Source organism: Tenebrio molitor, chromosome 1 (assembly GCF_963966145.1).
Source record: "Tenebrio molitor chromosome 1, icTenMoli1.1, whole genome shotgun sequence".
NCBI lineage: Eukaryota > Metazoa > Arthropoda > Insecta > Coleoptera > Tenebrionidae > Tenebrio > Tenebrio molitor.
In genome coordinates, this window is record NC_091046.1 from 24,029,885 (window position 1) to 24,052,976 (window position 23,092).

Below are 23,092 nucleotides of genomic sequence, written 5' to 3' on the forward strand. Positions count from 1 at the left end.
TCACGCCAAGAAAGCAATTAAAAGGAAACACACATGGAGCATTAGCAAGAACAAAAAGTGGGAACAAGATGCATCACTTGCACAGAAGTCTCCTACAGTCACTCTTGAACTTATTTGTCGAGACTCCACAGAAGTGTAACTCGTTACAGTAAAGGTTGGCCAGGCGAAGGGCACTATTCAACAAGGGCGTAGCAATGATTTTTTCCTGGGGTGGGCCAGATTTTAAACCACAGACAGATGATAGATAGATATTGTAGATGTATCTTGTTTTTAATGTGTTTTACTTTTATTCTGGGGTGGGCCAGAAGGATTCTGGGGTGGGCCGGGCCCACCTGGTCCCCCCCTTTGCTACGCCTTTGCTATTCAAGGGTGAATTGTAGGAGTAATTGTGTTTATGGCAGTAAACATGAAACAAATTCGGGTGTCTGAGGTTACATAAAGGAACATTAAAGCCGATACGAAGCAGAGCATCAGAAGAATCAACATTATAGTTAATTATTTTATGTAGAAAACACAGCTTATGACAATCCCTTCTGGTTTTAAGTGAGGGCAAAGACATGTAAGCGGCTACAGAGTGCAAATCATCGAAATTGATATTTTGAGTTCTCAGCTTATATTTCAAATACTTCAAGAAATTGTTCTGTACCGACTCGATACGTGAAATGTGAGTACCGTAAAAAGGTGACCAGATAACACAATTGTATTCTAATATTGAGCGGACCAAGGAATTATATAATATTATAATCGCTCTGGTGTTCTTAAAATCCACTGTCCATCTTTTTAAACATCCCATTTTTCTTCCCCTAGAAATCAAGAAGTCGTAATGTTCATGAAACGATAAATTGGAATCGAAAAAAACACCCAGGTCTTTGATGGCATTGATAATTTCCAGCTGCTCCCCTTCCAATGAATAATAAGGAACGGAGAGCACAGTTTTCCTGCTAAAACTTAATAAGGAAAGGCAATGTAATTCCTAATTACCAGATAACTCTTATCGCCACCGCTAATCCCTTACCTGCTACAAAACCCAAACATTTTTGACCGCCTGGAGGAACTCGTCTGCGCCGGCTGCAAAAAGGGGATACATAATTCCATTTTTAGGCGTAAATGATTTTCCACTACTCCACCGTTTGATACAAAAACGATACAAATCCATTCAAAATAAGCAAGTTAAGAGATCTTGTTTGATTCTAGAATTGTTTGGCGCAAAAAAAGGCAATTGTAGATTTGGACAATATATATTTTCTATTTAGTTTTATTTGAAATAAATTATCAACAAATTATGATAAATTTAATAATAATTTTCTTCAGAAATCATTTCTGTTCCGGAAATAATTGAAAACACACGAGGGAATGCCTGACAAATATATGCACAACAAAGTTTTCACAATGAGTCCAGGTAAGCTCAAACGTTTTTGTTTTGTTTGCTGGGAGATTATGATACTATTCAGAATTATTTTAGCTTTCACTGATTTTTAAGCTTTTTCAAATGTCAAGAATTTTTTGCCTAGTACAACAGAACAATATCTATGAAATAGAAATATCTATGATAATATAAAAATATTTATTTGATAAGTAAAAAAATACTGTAAGTTCATAAATGAGTACCCATCTAAGCCCTGCCGCGCACTAGTAACTTTTGTCAAGCAACTATTAATCACAAAATTTGAACACACATAAGTAAATGATACCTCGCGCACGAGCGATTTTTAAATCGAATCAAATAAAAACTTGTCCTATTTTACGAGGAAACGGTTGCCGGTAAATGAATTTAGTTGCTTTTTCTACAAAATCCATGTGTTAAAACTGTTCTATATAAGCAACTACATATTAAGTTGCCAGTGTGCGATGCTCGACTAAACTATTTTGTTGCCTAGAACAAAAGTTGCTAGTGCGCAGGGGCTCTACGCTCTAATGAAATTAAATTGAATGAGAAATTACCACAAGCTTTATACCTACATTGTTTATCAACCTACTAAAACGTACAAATAAACACCTCGACGTCACGTGATTCCTCTTTTTAATTTTTGAGTTATTCAGAATTTATCAGTATTTATAATAATACTCAAAAACTAAATATTATAGAAAAAAACGTGGACATTTTTGGAGGCTTTTCTCTTGTGGAATAAAATGATGTCCAAAGATTGTGCGGTCGAACCCGGACACCCTCCATAAACCTGTTAAAATGTGTCTCAAAATTTGCTACACTATACTTAATAAAATAATTGAAATACAAAATTATAAATATATATTTTTTTCAAATCTTCTTCATAAGAAAAAATATTGCCGTACTTATACATGACAAACATCGATTTTCCAAGATCATCGCCAAATTTTAATATTACAAGAAAATAACACTATAAATAATAACAAAACAAGATGTATATAAAAATTAAAAACATGGGACGGCTATACTTACCTAAGAAAAACTTTATTGCTTTCTCTGAAATTAATTAACAACCGTTTTAGGTAATTATTATTATATTTATTATTATCACATTTTATGAAAGTCACTTAATTTAAAAAATAAATATTTTCCTACGACTATTTTTAAATGGATATTTTTTTAAGTGAGATTTGTTTAATGTAGTACAGTTTAATAAAGGAGAATTTATTAGAACATTTATGTTTATGTTTTATTTACTGAAATATATAGATATACTGATTACATAGTTAACATTTATACTGTTTCTATATTATTGACTTGTTTAAATATAATTTTTATTGCAATTTTATTTACATTCGTTTATTATAATTGATATAAAATAATCAACACAGAACATTTTATAATAATGTCGATCATAGCGTCACAAAATTGCTATTTCAGCTGCTAATAAATTTAAATTACAAATTAATTTTTCAGCGACTAATTATGTATAAACTTAAATTTATACTGCACAATAATCAAATAGTAAACATTCAAAATATTGCTTAATTAAACATTATAACAAGTAATGCGCTAATAACAAATTAGCAATGCAACTCGTTTGAACCTGGAACGCCGTTTTTAAAATAAATGAATACATTCTTACAATTGGTATTTTCGTCTCCGAAAATATGAATGTTTGAAATACTTAAAAATCGAATGTATTTATATTATTTCTTAAACGTGTTCTAGAACTCCGTTTGATAACATTCTGAAATATGTTTGTAGTACAATTATTACAACAACTGTATTTAAGAATTGTTAAGGGTAGATTCAGGAGTCTGCTTCCAAATAACACACGACATATTCATTTTACTAACTAATTATTGTGATGTTTGAGGTTTCATTAAATCGCAAAATGTGATTCAAACAAACTCCATTATTATTGTGTATTTTTAATTGGTCATTAGAAATTTATAATGTTGTAATTTGAGGGACCAAAGAAATTTCTTTTATTGTCACATTTTTTACTTAAATAAAATATTTCACAAATAATTCAGCTTACTTGGCTGGAACAAAACAAATATCTGTGAACAACGTACCTACTTACCTAGCACATATTTTTTTAATATCCAATCTTGGGAGCTTAAATTCTTATCTAGGTTTCATATCATACTGATTGTGGTTTACTGACAATTGATTTGGAAAGAATCTTTGAAATGAAAATATACATTTTAAATTTCTTATGACTTTCACACATATTGACATAATTTATAGCGTGAAAACATCAACAATAACAGCAACAACATTATAGCAACAACAATGTAAACTAAGAGAAAGTTATATAGGTTACAGTTGATTTGATAAAATAATGCTTTACTGAAATGTGTATAGTCATTGAATTTTATAAAAAAAATGTAATCTATACAACATTCAGTCAGTTTAACTTCATAACGGTCGAGTTTGCGACTGACTATCTACAATATTAATAAATATTTCGATCTATACTATCTCTGACGAATGATGAACTTATCCGGCACAAAGTTTCATTGGTGAGTGTATTTAATCGTGTTATTGATGTAGGTCACTGATACTATTTAACAATGCACCACAATTCATAAGAGTTTTTTTTTTCAGGCAATGATGATGGTACCGACGTACTCAGAAATTATTTGGTGTTGTTCATCTTGTTTTTCTTATTTGATCACAGAACAGTTTCCATTTCAGCTATTTCTGTCTTCTGACTGCAAAAAAATATGGGGCTGATAAACTCGTATTCAGGATTAAAAAAAAATACTACATGGGCGAAAGATAAGTCATACACAAAAAGACGTTGCAGACATTGTGATTTTCGATGCTTCACTGAAAGTGTGACACCTTAAGCTGTGAATTGATTTTATTAGAATTTTCACATAAAACGTGTACTTCAGTAGAAGAAATCATTACAGTTTGAAAGAAAACAAACAACAATATTTTAGGTAATTTCTTTTTGGAAGCGATAAAAGCATTAATTATTATTATAACGTTTACGTTGTGAGTTCGTCGATTTATAGAAACAACAATAACAATTTACTGTTCATCAACAATGTACACAAAATGAACTTTTAACTTCACACTACAGAAAATTAAACTGAAATTCAGACCTATTCTGTAAGACACTTGGTTAAAAGTTAAACGTTAAAACAACGGTTAAAATATTTTAATCCATTGCGCTATTCTCTAAGCCAAAATTTTAACCAAAAGTTGTTAAAATTTAACTCAAATTGCTAATTTTTAGAGGGTGGTCATAACCAGCCGTTAAAAATTAACTTACGTCAAAACGGTCCCAAATCATAATGGCATTCGCAATGAATATTCTTTTGGTGCATGAACTGGAATGAAGGCGACAAATGTACTCGTAAGTAAATTTTTCGACAAATCAAATCTGTCAATTCCATAGATTTTTCTCAATTCTTAAGGGTAATTTTGCCACCGGCGGTAAAAGATGAATCACCCTGTACAGCTTTCTTATTGTAGCTTGAGCTGTAAGAACCGGATGCGCAGTGGTCTAATTTTGTCGCATTTCTTTGCCGCTTCCAGGATCTCTTTATCTGACCTTTTTATTCAACTTTGCGCATCCCTCATAGCTCAAGCTACAGTGGGCAAGCTGTAACATATTTGAGTTGATACCTAAAGTTCATCTATCGATATTTAAAACGACCTTTTGATTCCTTGAGTGGTTTATTGCCGCTTAACGAGGGTTGTCGTAAAAGTGGTACCAATTACCAATTACTTTCATTTATACAGTGAGGGGCAAAAGTAATGCAACAATTCGATAAATCATAAACCGGTCGATTTTTAATTTCAATTTCACGTTTTTGAGTAGTCTGTGCCCATACCAATGTTGTCTGCAATTATTAGTTGAGGTTAGGTATAATCACAGGGTATAATTTTGCAAATAATTATGACTGTTGTTCCTCCAGCTGACAGTGATTTGCGACGTTGCCATATGTATTTGTACGCTTCCGTGCCTGACTTCATTCTTCAAAATAACCTAGCCGCTAAAATAATGCTTTTTAACCTACCCGTTAATAATTTGTCTTACAGAATAGAATTTTGGTTATTTGTAGATAACCGGTTGTTAAAAATTAATTTATTAGCGGATGGTTAAAATTAACAGACGAGTTACAGAATAGGCCCGATTCGCACTTTTAATACGAGTAGTTATTTGTATCACAAGGCTAGAAAATGCCATTTTGCAAGTGCAAGCATAGTTTGTGGGGCAGAGGCGCCAGCCGAGGCCCACAAGTGCGAGCACTTGCAAAACATTTTCTAGCCGTGTAATACACAACATTTTTTCGGTCGACAATTTATTTAAAACAAAATATAGTTAATCATTCTTGTTAAAAAATTATCAGATAGGCAATTTATTTTTCTTCCATTGGCAACATAAAGGATTCAAGAAGCGACTGTCACGACAAAAATCAACCAATTCCTCAAATATTCAAAACCGTCGTCGTCGTTTCTGTTATTCTTAACCCATCGCTTGATACCCTCCTCGGCCCCTACTGCTATACACAATGTACAGCTTGCGATAAGGGATACAAATTTGCCCGACATCAATATTTTTCACTTAAAAAATTGTACAAAAATGCCACATGACACTGACATTTTGTGCTGCCAACCTAAAATCTTTCATTCCTATGTCGATTTTTTTGCTAGGCAGGGAAATGCTAGTTTCCAGACGATTTAGACGAATGAAAAATCAGTGTTTCTAGACGGAGGTCGAAATAGTTATTTGTACAACTAGTTATGAAAGTCATACTTTTTTACACGAATTTGCAGATTGATTAACAAGGGCCTAGCCCGAGTTAATCAAGCAAATAAATGAAAAAAAGAGACTTTCATAACGTGTTGTGGACACTATTTTTTTGCATATCGATGTAAGTTGAGAAATTTGGTCCAAAAGGATTTATGAAAAATTACCTACAAAAAAAAATCATCTCCAAGGAAATGGAATAAAATGATGCAAAAAATTACTACTTTCATTACGATTTTTCGTGTAAAAAAGTGCCACTTTCATTACGATATGCAAAAAAAGTATAGTAATTAACTAACTGACGCGCAAAGTCTCTCTTTTAATCTCGACGGAGGTTCTGTTTCGAATATTCCATATAAGTACGTCTCGGCGTTTCATGACTTGTTATTATTTTATCAAAATCAGTGACATCAGCGTTGCGAGAAGATGCTGTTTCAGGCTTCTTCTGGATGCGTTCCGATTGTTCGTCACGTGTTCCAATATGCCAGCTAAAACTTTTTACTTCTGTTTTCGCTAGTGTGTTTTAAAAGTTTCGGTAAAATGCCTATAGTTCGTCAACGAAAAAATTATCGACAATAAAACCATTTCTAACGCGGGCGAATTATTGGAATGAGAAAAGTCTAACTTTTATTTCGAACAACTGCGGAGGACCCAGTGTGCCAACGGTTTTACTATGTTGGTCCAGATGATGTCAAGACGGGAACCTGGAGCTCCACGTACAACTTCAGATCGTGAAAAATACCGCTTAGAACGGCCTTAAATGACAGATTATCCACAACACGGGCCATTCGAAATGTGTCTAGGGAAGATGTGAGATGTCTAATCTTTATGTTATCCGTATATTGCCCAATAAGATCGTCTTATCATAGATTTTTGTGTCTTTCTCTTACCGCAACGCGCAACCCGTGGGACTCGCAGATTAAATTGGTACAACGAACGATTCCTAATTGGAGACAAGAATGGCACCAAATAGTGTTCAGTGACGGATCTCGTTTTTGTTTGTTGAAGCAGGGTGAGACGTACACGTGGAGAACGGAAAAATCTAGAATTTTATGTGAAACGTCATACTGCTCTTACGCAGGGAGTGATCCTATGGAGTACAACATGCCACGGTAGGAAGTCTTCAATGCCGTAAGTTACTTAACCAACGCAGTTTATTGTTCTTCCGTGCCTTTAGGAGTTAGTAAACCTCATTTTTCAGCATGATAATGCGCAATCTCAAACGTCAACATACAACGACTGTAACACAGTTCTTGAAAGAGGATAACGTTGACATCCTTCTGTGTCCTGCTCGGTCTTCTGATTTACAACATGTCTGGGATTTGATGGAAAGACCATTGCGTAATTTGCGCCACTTGTCAAGAAACTTAATGACCTTCGATTGCGGCTACAGCAAACAAAATGAGTTACCCCAGAACACTGTTGTTTATTTATTTTATTGAAAGCATGCCTCGACGTGTAGTCGTGTTTATTCGAAACAGAGGTCTCTCTTTTGAGCATCTGTTTCTTTTACTTTTGAATAAAATTAACTCACAGCTTCAAAATATTACGAATTAAATGAAAGTCAACATTATTAATTATTATTAAAGGATATTTACACTAGTAAAAATAAAACAGTTAGGTGAACCTGTAAGTAAGAAAAAAATATGGAATTTTATAATTCAGTACATTCTTTGGACATGTTTCATCACAAGTTACAAAGTTAGTAATTTTGTTTGCTTCATTTTGTTTACAGTGTTAGACCATAAATATGAGTATCAGCAATTTGTTAGTAGTAGTAGTCTTAACACAATGTCAAGCGATCTGATTGGGGGTATTTAATATTGGATTTGAATCCGCCAATCAAATGGGCGGATTTCCGACTTGATGCGTTGTTAGTTGACACGATGTTAACTAAGCTTTATACAACCGGGCCTTAGTATCTTTTAAATTGTTTTTTAACATTTTAGGTTTAATTAAAAAAAGATTCTAATTTGTCTTACTTTTAAAAGGTAATTTTATATGTGTGACATTTTCAGCATCAAATGATATTTTTTTTATAGATAAATATGGACAAATATGAAGATAATAGTTATTTATACACCAGGTGACATAAACCATTGTTTATTCGCGAGAAAAACAATTTAGGCCATAAGCGCGAGTGTGCGAGTGTTTGGGTTTTGAAAGATGGTGATTTTTTTTTTAAATCACAAGTGAATTAATAGTATATCATGATACAAGTTTATAAGTTTATAAGGAAGCCTTTAAAGAACGCGCGAAGAGTTTAAGAACACGACGCGTAGCGGAGTGCTTTTAACGCCGCAAGTGCTTTAAAGGCCCTTATAAACGTGTATCATACGCTATTTTTTATTATACCTGCACTAAAATCTGAAAATTATAACAAAAAAAGTAAATTGAAATACCTTTTCCGAAGTAATCCGTGTCATTAATTCATTAATCATTGATATACCGGGACATTTTTTTAACTCTGAACATAGTCCATACTTATTCCCTATGTTAAATTTTAACAAACACAGATCAATGCATTGTGAGTTGCTATGCAACCAACTTTACCGAACACCAGAGATTTTAAAATAATGTTAAAAATTGTTCCGATTGATGGAATTGGTCTATCATGTATTGCATTGGAAATGTCACGCACATTTCTAATGCTCTGATTGGCATAGAATAACTGCATTATGTGTATTTCTTCTTCAAACAACTTGACCATTTTGTTAAACTGTCAAGTACTTATTTTCGTTACCTTGGTTACGTGATTACATACATGCATTGACTTGTGTTTTTTAAAACTGATAATAGAATAAGTGTGGGCTATGTTCAATGTTAAAAAAATGTCCCGGTATGTAGAAATGGTCAATTGTTGTTGTTTCGTTGCCATGTATATTTGTTATAAATTGTGTATAAATGTGTATTTATCATTGTTCAAAATGTAGGTGAATTTGTTGTTACCTAAGCAACCTTTACAGCTTTAGTGTTTTCATAGTACGAGTATATTAGAGAACGAGTTTTATATGGGTTGATTTGGCGCACGAGTCCCAAGTGTAGAAAACGACCCGTAGGGGAGTTTTGTATGGGATGAGTACGCCAATGCCCTTATAAAACGAGTTTTTTATCTTATTTTTTAGAATTTGCACCCTTGCATTAATTTTTAAATAAAAAAATTAAATTTCCAAATTCTAGGGAATTTTGTATTAATTGGTAATTCAAGGTAACGGATGCAACTACACCTGCAACATATGTTAAAAAGTAGAGTTTGAACATTAATTTTGGAAGTTTTTTGGTGTAAATGACACTAATACACTGAAACATTGATAAAAAATTTCTTAGAGATCTATTAAATTACGAGTGCTTTAAGAGATAGCCATAAACGACTCCAAATTGAATACAATAATAGACCTATTAGAGACGCAGATTTTAAAAAGGTCCTTTTCGCACGCATTTTAGTGTCAAAAACAGAGATTATGACTCAGGTATAATGAAAAAAGAATTTAATTCACTTGCGAATAACGATAATGTTGTCGTTGCTGTCATGGCGTTAATGATAGTTATTTGTGTATCAAGGCCCAAAAAGTGCATCTTTTTCGTCCGAGTCTGGGTTTTTTAGTCGAGGCGGAGCCAAGACTTGAAAACAGGCGCGGACAAAAGGCACTTTTTGGTCGAGGTGCACACAACGTTTTTCGTGTTCATTGAGGCAAAAATTTTGAAAAACATGAATTAATTGTAAATTTTCAGGTTATCTTTGACAGATGTCAAGATAGGTATATAAACTGAAAAATATATTTAGTTATATACCACTTTTTACGTTATGTATCTCGGGAAACGAACACGAAAAGTCAAATTTAAACGTCAAAATGGAATAAATTATTTTTTTCTAATTTTGACATATAAAGTGACACTTTTTAAAATTAATTGACGTTTGGAAACGTCACACTTTTCGTAACTGGTTACGAAAAGTAAAATCTTTCCTAACTGGTTAGGAAAAATTTATTGTATCACCAGTTGACACTGTCATATTTTTTGTTTTTAAGCAAAATAACCGTGCCTACTTACCTACTTGATATTTTAACACAATAATAATTAATTATTAATAAAATTCATTACTTCGTTTAACGTTTGAAGAAACTTTTTTTTGTCAAAATTAGAAAAAATCTTGTATGTAACACGTTTGGAAATGCAATTTTGTGTAACTTGTGTGATTTTGCGGGATCTCGCTGCGCTCGTCCCGCAAATATTCCACTCGTTACACAAAATAACGCATTTCCTAACTGGTTACATAAATAGCTATTATATGGGTAGCTTAATTTTCGTCTTATTTCAAAGTGTTAAAAAAATGAAAAGTTTGTTTATTTATAGATCTGCAATTTAACTGCTGTGGTTTTTACTTTTACATACAGTGCGTTCGTAAAGTTCGGAATAAATTCGATAAAACTGAGTATTAATTTCTGAGAAAAATACTTGAACAGGGCAACTTTGTTTTTAAAAAGTGCATATTGTTCAGTACGCCTTCATACTAGCTAAACGATCAATGAAAAAAATTGACACCTTACATAACAATTTTTTTGAGAAAATGACAAATTTTACTTTAAAAAATTTAATTTAATTTTTAACTTAAATTTTTTTTCAATAGATTTAGTTACAATGGAAGGTTTATTTTAATAGACCAAACAATTTAGAACGCAAATTGTTATGTAAGGTATCAATTTTTTTCATTAGTCGTTTAAGTACAAGAAGGTCTACCAGAAAAAGATGAAAAAAGTGAGGGTTGTCATTTAGAAAAATTATTGATGACATCATTATTAATTAGGAGACGACAAGCTGTCAACTTAAATAACGTACTGTACAACATTCACTTTTTAAAAACAAAGTTGACCTCTTCGAGGATTTTTCTCAGAAATTAATACTTACAATTTTATCGAATTTATTCCGAACTTTACGAACGCACTGTATAGCCTCTCCGTAGCCGACGTAAGAGATAGCCGTGCTGAAGTAGAATTGGCAACATGGCCAGAGGACCTGTCGGCGACAGCAAAATGCATGACGTGGTAATGTGGAATGTGTGTTAATTTTCATTTTCTTGTTCGTAACCGCTGTTTTTTGGTAAATATTTAATTAAACTCATAAAAGGGTTTCATGTGTGTGAGAAGAGCTGTTTAACCGAGGTATGTAAAATTGAAGACATTTTTGTTATCGGTGTAATTTGGTTTTTTTTTTGCGCGGATTCGTTGGTATAACCTTAAAAACATGCCTTGCCGTTGTGTGCCCAGTTGTAACAGCAAGTATGATTCGGCATTGAAGACAACACAGGATAATTGTGGTATGAGTATATTTATAAATTTCCTAAAAATGAAGAACGTAAACAAACATGGTTGAAAGCGATTCCTTCATCTTCAAGTGTGGTCTGTCAAATACACTTTCATTCTACTGATAATAATTGGTGCGATTTTGTTTCAAATTTTAGCAATATTGTTATTGAACAACATTGATCTTGCATAGATCAAACCAATCAACAGCTTCATATCATAACAACTACAACCTTGTTATTTATACAGGATGAGTCGGGAGGAACGGCCGAAACTTCATATGTGAAAATAATGTAAAATAAACTCATATGTTCTTATCCGATTTTCATTTTTTCATTTCATTTCAAAACCCGTTACCTTGCGTATATTGTTGAATGTTTTATTTGTTCCACACTTGTGATAGTAGATTACATACCGAGGTGGAAAGTATTTTATTCCTGTCGAGAGCTAAGATAGTTTACCAAGGCGTAGCCGAGGTGAACTAATGCTCGAGACAGGAAGGAAACACCTTCCCACCGAGGTTTGTATACTATTTTATTCGGAATAATTACATTTTTAGCAAATAAACAATTAATTTGATGCAATTTCATTTCTACCGTTTTTCGACAATTCGTGTACGCCACTGGAAAAACGTCATAACAGTGCGGAAAGTGCCCTATTACTGACCAAGAGAGGGAAGTAAATATAAAAAGGAATGGTTAACTTTCCGCCCTCGTATAAGGTTAAGAATGTGCATATTACAATACGATTCCGAATAAACAGTTTTACAAACTATTAAAAATTCCAATATTTGAAAAAAATATCGTATGAGCTTTACACGTACTGCTTTGGAAACGCACGACACTCACATGAGCACGGGTGTAAAATTTTACTGGCTAGCCAGTAAAAATTTTACAGGCTAGCCAGTTAAAAGACATTTTCAAGACGAATACAGTGACTTGTAAAACTGACGTTTACAAGTGCGGAACAAATAAAATGTTAATTTTAGTGATTTGCAATAATTACAGCCTCACATGTTTCTGACATTCATGTAAGTATGTCTGCCGAAGTGCCGAGTGTCGGTCCGCTAGAGGCGAGCGTTGCGGCGTTGCCTTTTTCTCAGCACGGTTATCTCTTACTACCGACGGCTACGGTGTGTCTCAATTCTAAATTTCCACCACTTGTTGAATTATGTTGGCAAAATAAAAATATTTCTAAACTGGGTATTGTTACTTATAACCAAAGTTGGTAATATAATTAAACTAGGCAAAAATAAATAGGGATTTTTTTCTTTTTTGAATTTTTTATAAATAACGTTTAAAATTTGTAATGAAATGTGTTAGAAATATATTAATATAGACATTAAATGTAATGTTTCAAGTAATTGTAACATTTTAAATTTATCTTGTGTTTAAGAATACGTGGGAGGATTGGGGCACTTATTTTGCTTTCCAAGAAAAATTGTGGAATTCCCTATTCATTTTTGCCTAGTTTATTTTATAAACATGATTAAAAAACAACGTAATTGACTTGACGCTAAAATGAAAAGTGCTCTAGTAAAATATTTCGAAGGGATAAAAAGGTTAGCACGTTCTTTTCCTTTATTCTAAAATCTTGAGTTGTAAAAACGGAAATTGACCGACATAGAGAATGATAACCTCATAACGCATTTTTCACCAAACAGTGTTGTCGGTTGTATTTCTAACGTAGAATGCAGTGTTGGTGGAAATCAGAGACAAGGGAAGATCTTCCCTTGTCTCTGGTGGAAATTTAGAGACAGACTATAGTCGCGCAATTTTGAAAATTGTCAAGTCAATGTGCAATGATGTAAAAAAAAAAAATCAAATGCACGCATATGAAATGTCATACAAATGTCAACTCTACCCCACCCACACAGTTGCCACATAAATTTTCGAACATAGTTGCCATACTTATCCACAATAAATTTGAATCTCCCAATACTTTTCAAAGCAATTTTACCACAAAATGCCTAATGATATAATAAAATAACAACCATTGAATTGTTAATTGGAGCCAAACATTTTTTTAAAATAAAATGTTAAACCCCAATTTCATAATCAGCCTAAAGTTGCTTTAACATTAAACTTTACCATTTACCATGGAAACATATTGTCGCAACAATCCATTAAAGTCACGTTAAGATAAAGTCGACTTTAAGTTTATTATGAAACTGGCCCCAATTAACTGCTTGAAGTCACATTAAGGCTAGGGCCACACTACAGACTTTTCATCGGCCGACAGTTTAGTTGGTTGCTTAATAAGTATGATGACTTATGTGAGTGCGCACACTAAAGCGATTGTAGTCGGCCGACAGATTGATCGAAAAATAGTTGGAATTCCCTTTCAACAAGAAAGTTGGCCAACTATTGATAGAGCATGGTGTACTATGCGAGTGCGCACATTCACCGACTATCCGATCGGTGATCCACACGTATTATGCGTACACTGGCTCTCTGCAGTGCAAAAAGTTTGATTTTTAATTTATGATTATGAAAGTTATTCAATATGTTGAACTAAAGGATATCTTTATCCTATGTCAGATGTCATATTTAATTAAAATCGCGTTGATTTTATCAACTGTGCATAAGCAGTCGGCCGATTAATAGTCGACTGTCTGCGCACCAACGCCACCAACAGCCAACCAAACAGTTTGCATGGTGTGCGCGGAAGCTACCCAATCGGACTAAATTATGGGCCAATTATTTACTCTGTAGTGTGGCCCTAGCCTTAAAATCCAAAAAAGAAGTTGTCCCAGATTTATATTAACAAGTGAAATTGAGAGTTGTCCCAGATTTATTTGAATATGACTGTACATAATTTGTTTGTTTGTAATGTTTGTGATGTTTTTTAAATTACACAATGTTGAAGAATTTTGTGACATTTCGAATACATCTTCCATAAAATTAAAGATAAAATAATCATAAGGACATGAAGATTGTCGTATCGTCTATCGTCAAATTGTCTAAAAGTTAAACTTATTGTGCATAATAATACAGTATATTGAAATATAAGGTTAGTAAAAGTGCATTATAACACAATGCAGGAAGAGATTCTGTTATGGTACTTAATAACTGTACAGTCCATAACGTTTTTCGCACAATCGCTTATATGAAATGAATTGAGTTTGAAGTAATTTTTTTGACAAGAGTATTTTGAATAGTGACACAAATATTTCTAAAAAAGTTTAACAAATATTTCTCTTCCAGTTATAATTAATTACATATTATCCGTTCGCTTGACATCCGCACTGTTAGGTTGACAGGCTGTTGGTAATATTCAAAATCCCTATTATACTAACTTGGTAATTTACGTACAATAATGTTGTCACATTGGAGAAGTATATGGGTCATTTATCTATTGCTGATGTTCCTCCTATAATTATTTCTCTTGCCGCGTCCGATTCAGTTTCAGAATTGTAGTTCTATTCTGAGGAAGATTTAGATACTCGTACAATAACTTAAATAGCGTTAAATAAAATAATTTGAAACACCAGTTTATAACCCAAATTCATTCTATCTGACAGTAGTAATTTATTCATCACTAGGTTTAATGTACACTCAAAAGAAAAGTCGAAATTTTGATGTACACTTACTTTCAAAACTTTCGCGTACACATTCAAAATCAAGTAACAACGATTTTGCAAAATTTAAGCAGCGTGAACGGGTAATTTTGAGATTTGGTTAAAGGTGACATTAACAGCAATTAAAAAAAATTAAGATCGGTCTTGTACTCACGGTCCCTTCTTGTTCACACCTCTTCTTTACTTATTATCTGTAGAACAGTGCTTTTATTTAGCCCATTATGAGTAGGAACCCTACTTATGGACCACTCTTCTTCTAATTTGGAAAGCATCAAAACTTTATCTTGCTCTGTCAGTCAGTATTATTGATTACTTAATTGTGTCATTCATTACTTACCGCATTAGGGTGGTAAGTTCAATTTACAGATTGTGTCAACAACAATAACAATAGTAAGTAGCTAGTAAGTACATAACAACACGATTGTGTGAAAAAGTATACTGGGTGCCCCAAAATTCGCGAAATAACTCAATGAGGCAATGTCAACTCATGTTAGAAAATAATGAGAAAAATTCTATTCCTCTTAGATTTGAAGATATGGGGGCTCAAAAGGTGCAGCATTTATTTTAAATATTAAAAAAGATTTTGACTATTTTTCTTTTATTAGCCAGGGACCTAATAATTCTGAACGATTGTGATCAGGTTTGCAATTATTTTCTTTCGTTTTTACGTTCGTTTTACCTCAAATAGCGTGCGGCAACATGACATTGATTTTTCCCTCTCATTTCCATGGATACAACAAAAATGAAATATTTGCAGACTATTAGGATGCATAGAAAGTTTTTAAATGTTGCCACATTTAGTGTAACGAATAGGTCCATATCTTCTACCAAAAAGAAGATTTTTTTTTCAAACTTTTTACCTGATGTCTTAACAACTACTTAACGACGTTCGAAATTTTGGGGCACCCAATATATCCGCTCTTATAAATAAATATGTAATAAACGCTAACATATTTTTGAACAGAAAAACAATTGTTATAACGTAATAATTAAAAATAAAATCATACTTACCCAAATAAATCGGAGTTGCTACTTTTATCTGCATTTAAGTTTCTTAACCTAGCTCGTGCTTGTTCTCCGGAAACTATCACACTGAAAATAATAGAAAGATGTGAGTTAATTTGTATTTAAATTAATGCTTATTAGAATATCCCAGTATAGTTTACGTTTAAAATATCGTTTGGTCAAAAAAAATGTATACATATTAGAGTCCCCGATAATTGTCATATACTTAAAATGAAAACAAAAAAACAAAAAAATTGCGGAAGTCGTAACTTTTGAATAAGGTTTAAAAAACCATATATTAAGATATTTATTTTATGCCATAATTATGATTTACATAAACGACTGTCAGAAACATGAGTGCAAGAAGGGAATTGTTGTCTATTCACAGCGAATGTGGGGTGGTTATAACATCTGGTAACATTGTTGGTAGTAACTACAGAACAAATAAAATTCCTTATTAGAAACTGATAGCTTTCGTGTTAGGTTAGGTTGATTTCAGTAAAGGTTAAATTAGGTGACGGAAACGGTAACATCGTTGCCAGTTTGAACGTATTTCGAGTTGCATCATGAATGCTTCTGAAATTCGAACTTGAATTAATGATATATACAGGCTGTATTAAAAAAAAACGGCCCACGCTATAATTTTACTATTGATGACCCAAATGAAAAAAATTATACAGGAAACGAAATGACTCTAAAAACATTACAAACCTAAGGGCCGGTTGCACCAACGTGACTTAAATTTAACTATAGTTTAAAATATACGAAAACATTGTTATAACAATAGGTAACCAAAGTAACGAAGCATTTTAACCTACAGTTAACTTTAACTGGCTTTGGTGCAACCGGCCCTAAGTAAGTATAATGCATTCATTTTTGTAATGACGAACTGTAACTTTTTTTTTGTTAGATTTTTTTACAAAATAAATGAAAATTAGACAGTTGGCAATGATTTAAATTGTCACTGCTAAAATGAATGAATTTCCAAAACGGAGTAAAGAATCAATAAGCAAGCAGACGAACCAGCACATTTTAAAGGCTTTCAACAAAATAAAAGAAATTACTCATGGAGATAATGGAAACGGAAAGTACACAATTGTAGAAGCAGGGCGGATGTTTTTTCGGTAAATTCTAATCTAAAATAAAACTCTCCCTAAGTTGTGAGCTTCCGGGATCAGATATGCAAAAACCATATGCGCCAAAATGTGGGCAAGGAAAAACAAAAATGGACCTGTTTCGGGATTTTTTTTACAAAAATCACCTATGTCCAAGTTATGAATTTTATTCCAGTTTTGTAACATTTCCGGTGTGATTTGGCTAATTTTATGGTTCATGCCTAATACGTTGCTTAAGGTCCTTAATATTCTTAGGTTTTAGTCATGAAGTTAGGCAAATTACACCGGAAATGTTACAAAACGTAAGGGATGCAGGTTACTATCGATTTGCAATTTGCCAACAAACAAACGGTGACCATTTTGAACATTTTTTGCATTAAATAATGTTAAACTTATAAAAATGGTTTTTATTTTTTAGCACGTAGGCTTTGAAAATATCTAGGAAACAAACAGTGCGTCGTATTCCTTGTGGTCTTTCAAACGAGGTGTCACTTGACATACCCTTCCATTAAAAAAAAAAAGTTGGGGGTGGTTGCGCACTTCCGGGAGCGGATATGCAAAAACCATATGCGTCAAAATGTGGGCATGGAAAAATAAAAATCGGCCTGTTTCGGGAATTTTTTACAAAAATTGCCTATTTCTAAGTTGTGAATTTTATTCCAGTTAAAGTTTCCACCCTGTATAACAACTATATAAGATTAATTATATCAGAGTTTTCAAATAAGGTAACTATAAAAAAACTCAATTTCATATAAATGTGCATCTAAGCAAGCCATGAAAATCTGATTTTCTGTTGGTAGAGGTATTTTCATATTTGGTGGCGGAAACAAAAGACTGAGAAGTGTCACAAAATTGTATTGTCAGTGTCAAATTTCTCATAAACGCTGTAAAAAGGAATATCTAGGTAAATTTAAATTTTCGCTAAATAGACTCAAAAAATAAATTCTAAGGAAGCCAATGTTTGTCAGTGGCTCTAAAGGAAAAGTTATTCTCATATAATCAAACGTATTACAAATTATTTCTCTAGTTCGACGATGAATAACTTTCTTATTGCCAATTTGCTGCATTTCTATCGAAATCACGAACGTCTTTGAGAAATTTGACACTGACAATACAAATTTGTGACATTTCTCAGTCTTTTGTTTCCGCCATCAAATATGAAAATATCTCTAGTAAAGCTAAAGCTAGTGACTTTGACTTTCAAAGTTGCTTGCTCTGCCCGAACCCGATTTGACAAATTTTTCTGTTTTTGTCCATTTTAACTATGATTTCAAAAGCAACGTTACGTCTTTTTTACTAATTAAATTAAAGTAATTCTTATTTGTTTTTGTCTTTGTATTTTTAGCAAGTAAAGATTTATTGGACATGACCTTCATAAATGTGACTTTTGTAATGTAACTAAATTAAAGGTGCTTTTACAAATGCACAGCTCACTTGATGAACATTTATATGAAATCAATTATATACATGCCACAATTAAGGAAATCAATCGGAGAAGACATGCGGTTTCATCTCCCAAGGCTGACTCGGTTACAAATTTTTTGGATCACACGATACTACCAATAACCGTCATTGTTTATCATAAGAACGTAAGAAAGATGATGCTAGTAGTGGGTATATGGATTAATTCCATATCCATTTATTGGATCATCCCTCCATTATACAAAAAGCACTCACGGAAATCCATTGCATACTCAATTGAATAAGATTCGGTCCAAGTGTTCCTGACCCAGTTCTATAATTAAATTAGTTAAAGTCCACTTTTAGAGTACTTAAACAGAAACTACTCGTACCTAGCCTGTAGATTATCATGTGATTTTGAAAGAACAATTTTAGATATTTTTATAGTTAAACTTTTTTTTTTTTGCTTAGTAGAAAGAAAGTTTGCCATGCATATTTGTGCAGTTTCAGCCACGTCCGGTGGTGTACTGTGTACTGGATAATTCTTCACACATTTTTATTCAGGATAAATTTTTACTTACTTGCAACAGTTTGACGTTGATTTGAAAAAAACAACTAAACACGTAAACAAAACAAAACCAAAAATTGTCTCTTTGGTTACACGAATATTTTAAAACGCTGGCTTTATTTAAATGTGCCTATGAGTTTCGCACTTCTCATGATACGGGTCCTTTACTTCGTTGGCGAAAAAATAGTATGTGTTATTCGGATTAAAAGTAACTTTTTTTGACTTGCAATTATTGCAGTGGCTCGGCTACGCTTCGCTTTGCCTCGCTATGCAAACAAATTGCTCGTCAAAAAAAGTACCACTTTTAATCCTTATAATATAATATAACACAATATACTATTGTTATCGTGTGTCATAGTTTGGTAAATATTCCCGAAGGGCATTTTTGTTAGAAAATTACTCTAAATACTATGATGAGACAATTTATATTTCATATCTATACCTAATGCCACATTCAAAGAATCTTAACTCCAGTAAGAATTGATGAAATTGATGGAAAAATCAAGCCAACGTTGGATATACAGGTTATGATAAAATTAATACTGCACGTATTAATTTTTGAAAAAAAAAGCAAAAAAACGTTAAACAGTTTTTTAAATTCTGCGTTTTTTAACGTATAAGTATTGAAAAAAATTGGGTCAAATTTACGATGACATCATTAATATTTGTTTCAAATGGGAAGCTACGATTTCGATTAGATTATTTGATAGAACTTATTTTTCTGAATTATAAAAATCTAGTTTAAGTAGGGATTACATAAAAAAAATAAGCAAATTTATAAAGAACGAAATAAACTTGATTTTAATAATAACTAATAAATAAATTAAACAATACTTTAAAGCAAGAATGTACTCTAAAAACTGTTTGACGTGTTTTTGCATTTTTTTCAAAAATTAATACTTTACGTTTTCTGAACTTTATCATACTCGTAATCCTGTAGAATTTAAAGGTTTCTCAAATGCTATATTACATGACCTTCTTCATTGTTCAAAATTTAAAACTGAATAATGACCCTAGCGCCTTCTTTCAGATTCACGTTTCAATTTTATGCTGAAAAGCAGTATAATAATTTATCATGCATATTATATACGTACAGTATGTTCCCGCATTGAGAGTTTACAAGAGGGAAACATTTTTTATTTTTGATTTTACGCAAAAACTTCAGAGGAATAACATTTTTTGCTTCATTTGAAACCCCCATTTCTGTTATTAAAAAGTCTTTTTTAAAAAAAGGAAGACTTAACACTAAAATAACAGAACATGCAGAATAGCTATTTATGCACCAAGGGCGTTATAACGATGATTATGCCCGGAGAACGATGAATTCAACTCGAGGGCTTTAGCCCGAGAGATGGATATCGTTCGATGGGCGTAATCATTCGGTGACGCCGTGGTGCATACAAGATTTTATTTTTCACTACGTGTTCTTAAAAAAAAAAGAAAAAAAAAACTGGCATCTTTGCAATTATGAATTGATGAGGGCGTTATGAATTCATTACACCCATTTATTCTTATTACGCGCTGTATTATGCCCCGGTTGTTATGGACATGTTTACGTATTTCGTATCCTAGGAGTTATCATGCAATTATACTAAAGTGAAAAATAAAAATTTTTTTTTTCTCGAAAAAATCAAACGATAATATGTAATTGAATATACCTAAAACTATTCACCCATGCGTGATACATAAATGCTGGGAAATTTTTCATGAAATTTTGTGATGAAAACCGGTCCAACACAAATTCTTTGTTCCAAAGACAACATTTTGAAATTATTTGAACAGTAATAAGCTGTTTGTCAAAAAATAAGGCCAATTGTAACAAAATGTAGGTATTACATAAAAAGTCCAAATTTTAACAAAAAATGTTAATTCAAGAATGCATTATATTAATAGTGAGAAAAATAACGGAAATGGGGGTTTCAAATGAAGCAAACAAATGTTATTCCCCTGAAGTTTTTGCGTAAAATCAAAAATAAAAGTTTTCCAAGTTTACCAAATGAGTCATTTTGTGTGATTAACTGATTAACTATAGTGAAAATAATGTCAGAAGTCCCATGTCAAAGGTGACATCGGTGCCAATATTTCTGCAAAACAAAAACAAAAATTATAGTAAATAGTATGGCTGTTTTTTGCACATTAAATAATGTCTGTGTTCAACATATAAATTTCTAAAGTTTCTTACCTTTTCGACATCCCGCAAAAATGAAAATTTAGAGTTCGAATTGGTTTGAATTGTTTAAATGAATGACAATGTCTTAAATGTAGATTTCTTGTTTTGAATGTAGTTTCAAAATTTTTGCTTATTACCATAGAAACATTCATTAGTTCGCATTTTTGCTGCGGGACTTCTTACACTATTTTTGCGTATAGTTTCTATTTTTTTGTAACCATGAAAATTTTAGTTTTAATTATAAGTATCGTATGATCAAAAAGTCTTTGGATCGCGATAGCAATGAAATGTAAAAACCATCTATAGAATTATTTACTTCTACTGCCCGTAGTTTTTATTGCCCTTCAAAGTAGCGCTAATCTGTCAAGGAACTCTCTTAAACATAAACGAGGCGAATAAACCGAATTACCACGATTTCCATTACTGTAGTATGATTTATTAATAAAAATTTTATGTTCTCTTTGAAACATTTTGAATTATAACCTGCTAACTTGAAAGTTGTCAAGTAAATGTCAAAAATAATTGAAATAAATAATTTTATAGATAGCTTGTTAATTATACAGCAACTGATCCAAAGACTTTTTGATCATACGATATATTTTTTTCTATAATAATGTAACTTTTTTTACAAGGCTCCGTTTCTATCCCAACAGAAAATGTTCGGCCTATATACAGTTGTCCCAGAATTGCGAAAAAGCTCCATAACTTGTTTGTTATTAAAGATATCAACTTTTGGTTTTTTTTTTAGATGATAGTTGCGTTTCTACTGCAGATTCGGAAAATATTGCGGTATAAGGGTGTCCCAATATTATAAAAACACACATAGGTATTATGTTTTTTTAAATGGAACCTACCCAGTTTGGATTCTATAATCAATTCACTTTTGTAATGACGAACTAGAGCTACTAAATTTAGTAACTTTTGTCTTGTGAACACATCTTTTTACCGCGAATTTGGGCTTTTAAAAAGTTAGGTTATGGGTCACGTCATTTGTTCTGTCAAAACTGGTCCGAATCAAAGTATAGTGAAATTAAATTTGTTTAATTATTTTGAAAAAAAAAGCAAAGTTGCACTAACAAACACGAAAAGGCAGTTGACGGTAACAATGAAATAATTTTGCATTTTGCTACTCATCCTCGTTGCCCGAATCGGAATCTTCAACCAAATTAACAATAACTGGGGATATGTCATGGATGCTAAAGTTTCCCATGAGCCTTGTTCTTGTCCTTCATTTAAAATTTTGTACATATCTACTTCTGGGACTGAAGCCTGTACAGCACTTAGGGAGAATTTAATTTTAGATTAGGATTTACCGAAAAAACATCCGCACTGCTTCTACAATTTTGTACCTACTTTACGTATTTACGTTTCCATTATCTCCATGAGTAATTTCTTTTATTTTGTTGAAAGCCTTTAAAATGTGCTTCTTCGTCTGCTTGCTTATTGATGCTTTACTCCGTTTTGGAAATTCATTCATTTTGGCAGTGACAATTAGGCAGAATATAGCCTAAGGGAGTCCGTTTCGGCTCAGGGGCCCAATTCTTGAAATCACTGGAAAATATTCGTTTGAGAATATTTTCCATAAATGAATTCCCAGTGGAATTTAAAATGTTCTCATATCTGTATTCTTGAACTGTTTGGAAAATGATTTCACATGAGAATTTAAAAATGCAATATGCTCGGCAATATGTTGACAATTTGAATCAAACGGGTCTAATTTAGGATAAAGTCTTTGTGCTTGGGCAACCATTATTTGGATTGCAATGAATTCTTCCATTTTTTTATTTTA

General features: G+C 32.4%; 1 protein-coding gene and 1 long non-coding RNA gene across 4 annotated transcripts in view; one reads left to right on the forward strand and one right to left on the reverse strand.

Annotated features, from left to right (window-relative positions):
- The window catches only part of LOC138123488 (uncharacterized), a 110,063-nt gene that overhangs the window by 8,821 nt on the left and 78,150 nt on the right, over positions 1–23,092 (forward strand). The gene's annotated exons all lie outside the window — the stretch shown is intronic.
- The window catches only part of Nmdar2 (NMDA receptor 2), a 268,077-nt gene continuing 247,615 nt past the window's right edge, over positions 2,631–23,092 (reverse strand). The window contains exons 11-12 of one of the 3 annotated variants that reach the window (XM_069037427.1): positions 16,056–16,136; positions 2,631–4,110 (exon numbers count right to left, since the gene is read on the reverse strand). In XM_069037427.1, coding sequence (XP_068893528.1) covers positions 4,071–4,110; positions 16,056–16,136 — 121 coding nt within the window. In that variant the 3' untranslated portion in view covers positions 2,631–4,070. The remainder of the gene's footprint in view (positions 4,111–16,055; positions 16,137–23,092) is intronic. The other 2 variants (XM_069037444.1, XM_069037436.1) reach the window with 2 other exon arrangements.